The 10,000-nt window shown below is 53.3% G+C and overlaps 1 protein-coding gene and 1 non-coding gene across 2 annotated transcripts in view; both read left to right on the forward strand.

Annotated features, from left to right (window-relative positions):
* LOC135820089 (sushi, von Willebrand factor type A, EGF and pentraxin domain-containing protein 1-like) overlaps positions 1 to 10,000 on the forward strand; it is a 26,102-nt gene that overhangs the window by 9,356 nt on the left and 6,746 nt on the right. The window contains exons 12-20 of the mRNA XM_065333396.1: positions 1 to 289; positions 896 to 1,084; positions 1,882 to 2,085; positions 2,835 to 3,203; positions 3,697 to 3,897; positions 4,775 to 5,137; positions 5,632 to 6,348; positions 6,699 to 7,097; positions 8,685 to 10,000. The exon at positions 1 to 289 is cut by the window's left edge and continues 80 nt beyond it; the exon at positions 8,685 to 10,000 is cut by the window's right edge and continues 891 nt beyond it. Coding sequence (XP_065189468.1) covers positions 1 to 289; positions 896 to 1,084; positions 1,882 to 2,085; positions 2,835 to 3,203; positions 3,697 to 3,897; positions 4,775 to 5,137; positions 5,632 to 6,348; positions 6,699 to 7,097; positions 8,685 to 10,000 — 4,047 coding nt within the window. The remainder of the gene's footprint in view (positions 290 to 895; positions 1,085 to 1,881; positions 2,086 to 2,834; positions 3,204 to 3,696; positions 3,898 to 4,774; positions 5,138 to 5,631; positions 6,349 to 6,698; positions 7,098 to 8,684) is intronic.
* On the forward strand, positions 7,997 to 8,069 carry Trnat-agu (transfer RNA threonine (anticodon AGU)). The gene has a single exon. It is a non-coding gene; the product is annotated as a tRNA-Thr (tRNA).

Consider the following 10,000-nt stretch of genomic DNA (forward strand, 5'->3'; position numbering starts at 1 on the left):
GAGCACATCCACTGTCCGCCCGGCCACACGCTGGAGCCGGGCGGAGGGCGCACGGCCAGCGCCCAGTGTCGCGCCGACCGCACCTGGTCCTACGTCGCCACTGCTTGCCTGCCGTCGCAATGCGCCGCTCCCCCGACCGTGCCCAATGCACACTACACTGGCAACACGTGGGTGTATTCTAGTGCAGTCACATACACCTGTGACCATGGATATGTGTTGACGGCAGGCTCTCAGGTCTTGCTTTGCTCGACGAATAGCACCTGGAAGGGAGAGCTACCTAATTGTACAGGTCAGTGGGCGCTTAGAGTTGCTAGTCTTGTACCATCTTGTATCGCTGACTCAACAACTGGGCGTGTTCTCTCTCTCTCTCTCTCTCTCTCTCTCTCTCTCTCTCCCCCCCCCCACGCTTTGCATTTGTGATGAATTCCTAAACCACTCTGTCTGTTTGCGTACTTGATTTCCTCCTGTGATGTCTGGCCTTTATAAGATGGCAACGAAACGTTGATGAACACCTAACCCTAGCCAATGTTGTGTGTTTGTGTGCTCAATACGAAACTCGCTTTAATACCTGAATTTATCTTTGTCACTGTTATTGTTGTGTATGCTGTGTGTGTGTGTGTGTGTGTGCGTGTGCGTGTGCGTGTGCGTGTGCGTGCGTGTGTGTGTGTGTGTGTGTGTGTGTGTGTGTGCGTGCGTGTGCGTGTGCGTGTGTGTGTGTGTGTGTGTGTGTGTGTGTGTGTGCGTGCGTGTGTGTGTGTGCGTACGTGCGTGTGCGTGTGCGTGTGTGTGCGTGTGTGTGTGTGTGTGCGTGCGTGCGTGCGTGCGTGCGTGTGTGTGTGTGTGTGTGTGTGTGTGTGTGTGTGTACATATGCTGCGTGTGTGCGTGCGCGCACAGTTGTAACATGTCAGATCAGTAATGTCTCAAGTTCCTACCCCGGACAGCACAACACTACCGGAGTCAGCCGGGTGCGGTTTGGCACCGTGATTCGCTGGTCATGCCAAGTGGGCTATCGACTGCTGGGCTCTCGAGACCAGCACTGCACGGCGACTGGACGCTTGCACGTTGGACCACCATCCTGCCAAAGTAAGTAGTCAGTGTGTGGCTGCTGACATCACGGGATATTGTACATGACATCACTACTATGATAACCCGTGCTATACCACAGTTCTCCCCGGAGAAATCCGACGGCGTGAATATAATAGCGCCGAGAGCGACGCCAACCTACCACCACACACACACACACACACACCACTCTGCACACTTGAGCGCGGCACTACTTTTTTTCCAAGCGGTTGGATTGCTCTGGCCAGAACTGTACTAGTTTACAGGACATGTATTTGAATGATGACTACCGTCACTGAGTGGAGAACGCAATTTGTATAATTCAAAGGATGCAGTTTGTGCGCACCGGTCGGACTGCATTTTAAAACATGTTTTGTTCTTGAACAGAATGCTCCCTTCATCACAGTGCTCTCCTTGACAGGTTTTTACTGTTCTGTCCTCAGTATGTGTATTCTGGAGCAGATTGTCTTGCCTTTGTTCGAGCCAGCACCGTAGAGTCGTGTATAAAAGCCGTGGCTTATAATGACGATTGTCTTGCTTTTGTTTGGGCCAGCACCTTAGAGTCGTGTATAAAAGCCGTGGCTTGTATGACTTTCGTGGGGAAAAGTTGCAGGCATCTATGAGATAGGCTTCTATATAAGACAGCTAATTTTCTCTATTATTATGTCAACACTAAAACCAGGCTTATGTGCCGGCAGTGCATCTTGAAAATCAGGCTTCTATTCAAAACAGGTTTCTATTACGAGAGAGTATGAGAGAGGCTTTAATACGAGACACTACGGTACATGTGTTCTGTACCTGTACCTTTCTTTCATCAGTTGTAACATGTCCAGGCCTGGCACCCAGCGCTCACTCCCAGCTCACGGCCATCTCGCCGAGCAATGCTGTCAACGCAGACGGCTGCCTCGACTACCGGACCCTCATCACCTTCCAGTGCCTGTCTGGGTTCGAGAGCAGCGACAACACCAGTGTGCGGTGTCTAGGCACGGGTGCCTGGAGCAACCCAGCGCCCATTTGTAGACGTGAGTGTGCGGTGAACCCACCCTCTGCATGTTGTCTTCGATTCTTTTCTCTTTTAAATAAGCCAAATTGCGCATTGCCAAATATGGAAGGTATGAGTAATGCATGTGAGTACACTGGGATCAGGAACGCACTGTTCAACACCCCAGACGACCATGCCCAGGTGGCTGTGTGGGGTGTTATGTGAGTACACTGGGATCAGCAATGCACTGTTCAACACACCAGACGACCATGCCCAGGTGGCTGTGTGGGGTGTTTATGGTACATTATGGTCATGGATGCAGGGAATGGGATTTGTCTGTCTTTGATCACTTTGTGGCGGGTGTGATCTACTCGCCTCCCACCGCTTTTAAAAGAGCTGCAGCTGCGCATTGATTCTTGAGGGTGGCGGCGTTCCTGCGGATGTGGAAAACTCAGGCTAACTGAGGGTGCGTCTGGTTGGTGCGACCTAGAACAGGATTCACCAGAACAGCGCGTTAGGTTGGGACTGCACCTGTTCTGGGTCGGCCAGAACATGTTCTGCTTGCTCCGACCTCGAGGCTGGAGCAGCCAGAGGAGTTTTACTTTTTCAAAGTGAAACCTGGAGGGCACATCGATGTTGGCCCGAAGCGATCACGTGCGTACGCTTTCCGGCGCTTTCAGGTTGCCCTTGCCATTCACTCGTTGTGCCTTACAACGTGACCATGATGACATGTACACATGTTGACGAATGTTTGGATGTTTGTTGTTCCTGCTCGGTGTGTTCATGTAGGCATTTCATGCGGCCAGTATCCCCCGGTAACCAACGGTTACGTGCGCTATCCATCGCAGCACTACTACCGAGATCTGGCCACCGTGCAGTGTAACCAAGGTTACATCATGCCGGGCCAGGCGGAGGCGGTGCAGTTTGAATGCTGGGCCAATCGCACGTGGAGCGGCCTGGTACGGCAGTGCACGCCTGTAACCTGCCCAGACTTGGGCACACCGCACAGCGCACGTCTGCTCTCCGGTGGCCTGACGTACATGTCGGTGCGTGTGTATGAGTGCAATGAAGGCTATCAGCTGTTTGACGGCACCACGGTTTCCGCCGTGGTGTGCCAGAGCGACATGGCCTGGAATTCAACTCTACCCAAGTGCAAAAGTATGTTATCAGTTCGGTTGCCGACTTCATGCGTCTTGCTGCTGCTGCTGCTGCTGCTGCTGCTGCTGCTGCTGCTGCTGCTGCTGCTGCTGCTGCTGCTGCTGCTGCTGCTGCTGCTGCTGCTGCTGCTGCTGAGAGTGCCACTGCTTTTCTATGCTAAAACGTGTGTCCATGTACACCGTACACACTATGTACTAGTACAAGGTTCTCATTTCAAGCTCAGTGACAAGCAGCCAATCCAACATGGGTATCACCCCCGTATCGCTGTGTGTGTGTGTGTGTGTGTGTGTGTGTGTGTGTGTGTTTGTATGCGTGCATGCGTGCTTGCGTGTTTGCGTGTTTGCATGCGCGTGCGTCATGTGTGTGTGTGTGTTTGTTTGTGTGTGTGTGTGTGTGTGTGTGTGTGTGTGTGTGTGTGTGTGTGTGTGTGCGTGCGTGTGTGTTTTCATGCGCTCGTGCGTGAATGCATGTGTGTTCTCTCTTCCTTTCCCAGTCAAGCGCTGCGCAGCCCTGCCACTGGATACCAACACTACCATGATAACACACGGTATGAACTCAAGCAATAGCGACGAGTCGTTTGACTACGGATCAAGATTAACGTTTGCCTGCGAGGATGGATTTGAAACCAGCGACCCCGTTAGTGTGTTGTGCCGGGCCAATTCTACCTGGAGTGGAGTTGCACCGGATTGTCGCCGTAAGTCCTTTGCTTGTTAGCACGCAGTGCGTGTGCGTGTGTGCGCGCGCACGCATGCACGCACATGTACGTGCGTGTTCGTGCGTGTGTGTGCGTGTGTGTATTTTGGTTTTCAGCGCTGAGTTTATCTGCTGATGGGTTCACCAGGGTTTCACCTACTGACCAATATGCACATTAATCAGTGTCTCTTCCAGGCATGCAGGCATGCAGGCATACAGATTGCTAGTCACGGGGCTTTTCTTCTTCCGGCTCACTCCACAAGAATGCGTGTCGGGTGTGAGGCGTTGTCTATGGAACCCGTTAACCCAGTATCTTTGTTCTTGTAGAAATTAGTTGGCTGGACACACCCATTTCCAAAGCACGGCAAAGGACAGCACCAATTCTCACCTTGCCATGTTTCGGCGATATTGCCATTGTCGGGTACGAATGTCGGGTACGAATGAGACAATAAAATTGCTTCTCACTTTAGTGGTGTCGGAAGGTGTTTGTGCGGTCAGCCACCTGACACACAATTTACTTGTGGGGTTCGGGTGGCTCCTCTGAAATACTTCGATATTGAGAGCCCAAATCAGTGCCTTGTATTATTTCACAGGGCACTAGGGGCCAAGAGTGGTACAGTCAGACCTCGCTTATCCAGTCCTCGTTTATCCGGATCCCTCGCCATCCGAAAAAAATCATTGGTTACCAATTTACAGCATATGCCATGCATACATACAGTATGTGCGTTGGATTATCCGGTTCCCTCGCCTATCCGAATATTTTTGTGGAGAACGGATGTGTGCGGTTAAGCGAGGTCTGACTGTACGGTCAATACCGTAGTGGCCGTAGCACGTCCGACACGCCTGCACATTGTTCTTGTTGTCGTGCTGCTTGTTAGGTGTATCGTGCGAAACACATCCAGCCATTGCCAACGCGACGGTAACTCCCGGTGGCAGCACACACCTGTTCGGAGACTGGGTCGCCATCACATGCCATCGTGGCTTTGAGCTAGCCTCCGGTGAGCCGCAGGTGCGACGCACATGCCAGGCGGATCGCCGCTGGAGCGGTGTTCAGCCCACGTGCCAGCGAGTCTCCTGCCCGGATCTCGGCCAGCCGCCCAATGGTTACCGTGCCAACAGCGCCCTGTTGTTCGGCGACGTCCAGCAGTTTGTCTGCCTGAAAGGATTCGTGCGTTCCGGGGATGAGTACATCCTTTGCCAGGCCGACAGGACTTGGAACGGCACGGTTGCCATCTGTTCTGGTAAGCCTACGACGGTAACTTGAATACAAAAGGATGGGTGTGTGAATGTGGGTGTGTGAATGTGGGTGGGTGAATGCGTGTGTGTGTGTGTATGTGTGTGTGTGTGCGTGTGTGTGCGTGCGTGCGTGCATACGTGTGTGTGTGTGTGTGTGTGTGTGTGTGTTTGTGTGTGTCCGTGTGTGCGTGTGTGTATTAGCGGTGCTGGTGTTCATGTAGTGCATAGTATGAATGCCAGATACTCAGAAGAACTTCTCCTGGTACGCACACACGCGCACGCACACGCACACACACACACACACACACACACACACACACACACACACACGTGTGCACACACACACACACACACACACACACACACACACACGTGCACACGCATACACACACACACACACACACACACACACATTTGGACCACCATGCACCCGTATGATACCGTTCCCTCTCTATTGTTCTGTCTTGTCTTGTCTTGACATTTGCTGTTGGCTTTACAGCTGTCCAGTGCCGTGCTCTCACCGCTCAGCCATACGGCATGCTCACTGGCTCTCAAAACATCTACAACACGAGTGTGGTGTTCTCCTGTCCAACGGGATTCACCCTGGTCGGTGCACACGTACTGGCATGCATGGAGAACGGCCAGTGGAACAGCACCACACCGCGCTGCCTGCCTCAGCAGTGCCCACCGCCTAACAACACCGACGAACACCGGACGAGCACGTCGAACACTACCGTTACGAATGCGATCATGTTTGCCTGTGCGGACGGCTACGTAACCGGGGACGCGTTGAGTGTGCGTTGTCAGCACAACCAGACGTGGTCCGCGCCGTTCCCGCGCTGTCGCCCGGTGAAGTGCGCCGTTCCGCAGCCCAACAGCCAGGTGCTGCAACAGCTGCCAACTCTGCTGGGCGAGTACAACGGAGCACCGCTGCGCTCGTCCTGCGACGTCGGACACCAGACGGTGTACGGCGACACGGTGCGCTATTGCCTAGCGAGCGGCTCGTGGTCCGGTCGCGGTCTGATCTGCTCGCGCAAGTTCTGCAACCCGCCGTCACCGCCCGCCAACGGATTCCTCGGCGTAAATCACGGCTATCGTTTCGGCGACGTGGCCGTCTTCCGATGCAACTCCGGCTTTGAGCTGGATGGCAAGAATCCAGATAATGTCACGTGCACCAGTAATGAAGTTTGGTCGCACGCCTCGCCAAACTGTCGACGTAAGTTACTGCACCAGGCTGCTGCCTTTCTTCTCTTATTGCTGGTTTAGACAAGATAGTGCGGTGTGAAGCTGGTCACTCGATCGGACTGTGCAGTGTGGAGCCGGTCAATAAATTACATTTAGGTTTGCGTAAGATAGAGCCGGTGAACACTGGATACAAAAGATGCAAAATTCTACTTCTGCCTGGTGATATCGTCATACATTTTGCTCCCGGTGATTTCATCGTCATCAGTTCTGTATCCGGTGATTTCATTTTCATTTTTTTTAAACAGTTTTACTTTTGGCGATGTCATCGATTTACAGTTCTTGTTCTGATAATGTCATGTTTGTCTCTCCGCCCATCTGCAGCTATCCAGTGCGCAGATCCAGGCCATACTGCTAACGCCGTGCGCAGTGGCGGGAACCTATCATTCGCCGAGTCGCTGCACTACAGCTGCCGGCCGGGCTTCTCCCTGGTCGGTGCCTCCTCCATCACCTGCACGTCCAGTCGTACCTGGTCGGCGTCGCTACCCTACTGTCAACCTCTCATGTGCAGCCCGCTGCTAGCCCCCAGCCACGGTGCTCTCAGTAGCGACAACAAGACATTCGATGCCAGCGTGGATGTCACCTGTAACGCTGGCTATCTGCTGGCGCCTGGTGCCGTGTCGCGACTGACCTGCACCTCGTCACTGGTCTGGTCACGTCCCACACCGTTGTGTATGCCCATCGAGTGTGGCAACTACGCCGTGCTTCCCAATACCGCTGTCGGTAGGTAACTTAGAAAGCGCACCGTATTTATTTCAGTCAAACCGTTGGGTGCATGAGTATCATCTCTGACGTTTTTTCTCGGATATCAATTGGGCAGTGCGGATTTCTCTAAGAGTGCTCAGCCAAGATTGTGCGACACTCATCCACTAAAACCGAAAGTCTCTCATACCGGCGGCATATCCAATTTTGCTGTTCGAGTACAGGTGCGAACTCCAAGTTTTTGTGCATGAACTAAGGCTGCGTTTACACGACAACGCACGGCCAGTTTTCCGTTTTCAGTCCCGCATTTCTTCTTTCGTTTTCGTACGTTTACACGATCAAAGCCGATCCGAAGTGGTCTCCATTTGTATCGTTTTCAAGCGTCTACACGAGAGCAAAGAACCCGCCAAAGTTTGTCATGTGCCAAGTGTTGCCGTGGAAGCACCAATCACACTCAAGTAATGTTTGAAAACAGGCACACGACAACACACGTCACATGACGAAAATTGTAAAAACATTTTTTTGGATTGTCGGATCCGTGTAAACTGCCGAAAACAAAACAAACGTGACGGAAAACAAGGCCAGCAGGCCCAGCACACCGTTTCGACTGTTTACACACCCAAATTTATCCGGCACAACATTTCCCTTTTCAAATTCTTCCACCTTGGCCAGCGTTTTGGTTTTCTTCCGTTTCGGTGTCCAACTTTTACGTTTTGCTCCGCGTACCGTGTAAATGAACCATGGATCCGAAAGGATTTCGTTGCGTTTTCGCCCCCAGCGTTGTCGTGTAAACGCAGCCTAAGTTCCATACGAAGTAACTTTCAGGCCACAGCTACATGTATGGTTATGGACTCTCGAGTGTATGTATGTTGTGACTGTGTTGTGATAAGAGGTGATCAGAACTTGCTAGTTGTGTGCTTGCCGCCATGGCTTAGGGGTTAAAGCGCCTGTCTAGTAAACAGGAGATCCCCGGTTCGAATCCGGGTGGTGGCTGTGTTGGTTGCTGATGATGAGGTATCGAGTCTCTTGATGGTTTGTGTCCATCAACACATGGCTTGTCTATGATGTTATGATTCTCAGAAGCTTCTTTTTTCTTCTTTTTTTCTTCTTTTTTTCTTTTTTTTCTTTTTTTGGGTTTTTGGACGGACAACTCCCGACACATCAACATCTCCTGGCACAACAAAGGCACAGTAGCTACAGTCTATTTCAAAACTATAGACGCGTACCTAGGCAAAAACCGTTATGCCCGCATCTATACCACATAAAATCTGTGATCACTTTGTGCATAAAATTTTCCAAATTGGGCGTCTGTTATCCAATCCTTTAGAAACTATATGAGAGTAATTGTGGAGCGATCCTGAGCAATATACCGAAAACTATTCTCAAAAAGTTCCAGCCAAATTTGAAATATTTCAAAAACCCTACGCGTCTATAGTTTTGAAATGCACTGTAATCACTTTGATATTGCCTTCGCTTCTGCCACCCCACCCCGTTGCTTTGTCTGTAGGCATGTTGGTATCCCACAACAAACTGCTAATGCATGTTTGCTTACGTTAGGTTCTGCTGTGTCTGGTGCGATCTTTTTTTCTTTTTTCTTTTTTTGTTCAGTCAAACCACCATCACTGACGTTCAACCAGACGGCACACTACAGCTGTGCGACGGGCTACGTCACGCTGAGCGGCAGCTCCACCCGCCAGTGCCTGGCCAACAAGACCTGGAGCGGCATGGCGCTGAACTGCCACCGACAGCCGTGCATGGACCCGGGCACCGCGCCCAACACGCAGCGGTTCGTCTTCTCCAGCAGCCCCGGCGGCCTGGCCTACGGGGACAGTATACTGTACAGCTGTGTACGCGGCTACGAGCACAGCAGCGGGGGCCGGGTGCTCGGCTGCCAGGCGGGCGGCTACTGGAACGACACGCTGTTGAAGTGCCGGCCGGTGGAGTGCGACCTGTCCGTGCTCAGCATCAACCACGGCCACATCGAGCCGCTCTTCAGCACGCTGGCGTTCGGCGCAATGGCACACGTGGTCTGCGATGCGGGCTACCAGGTCGACTTGGCCGTCAATCGCGTGGAGTGCACAGCGCTGCGTACCATCCTTGAGCCGGTGCCGCAGTGCGTCCCAATTTCCTGCGGCTCGCCGGTATCCTGTAACATCGGCGGCCATCGCGTCGCCGACGGCATGGTCAGTATCGTGGGCACGTTCCTCTACCAGTCCGAGATCACTTTCCTCTGCAGCCCCGGCTATCGACTCATCGGCATGCGCAATGCCACCTGCCAGGCTAACGGCACCTGGACAACGTCCGCACCGCTCTGCATCCGCAAGCAGTGTCCGACGCCGGTGTCCATCCTGAACGGCAGTTTCAATACCACACACCGCGACTTTGGCGGTGCCCTTCACTTCAGCTGTGACCCTGGTTTCGTGCTGGTCGGCCCGCGCAGTGTCGTCTGCATGTCCAATGGCGTATGGGGTGCATCCATGCCCTCATGCCAACCTGTCTCCTGCGGAACGCCAGCCGTCGGCAACGCTGTGGTTGTCACGGCAACAAGCCTCGTCGTCGGCAGCGTGGCGTCGTTCTCGTGTCGCCACGGTTACGTCGTCATGGGCACCACCCGTACGGTGTGCGAACACCATGGCAACTGGTCGGACCTCTCCGCGCGCTGTGTGCCAGTGGACTGCGGCATGGCAACACTTGCCGTCGACGGTCTCATCCTGACACCGGCAGTGCCGGCGACTACACTGGGCAACAGTGTGAACATCTCGTGCCCAGACACTCACATCTTGGTAGGGTCCACACGCAAGCGTGTGTGCATGCCGGACGGTCATTGGAGCGGTGCAGCGCCACAGTGCGTCGCCAAGCTCTGCCAGCGGACCACCTGCGACGGCTGGTGTCCGGCGAGTACTACGCCCACCGACCTCGGCGCC

This window comes from Sycon ciliatum, chromosome 6 (genome assembly GCF_964019385.1).
Source record: "Sycon ciliatum chromosome 6, ocSycCili1.1, whole genome shotgun sequence".
Taxonomy (NCBI): domain Eukaryota; kingdom Metazoa; phylum Porifera; class Calcarea; order Leucosolenida; family Sycettidae; genus Sycon; species Sycon ciliatum.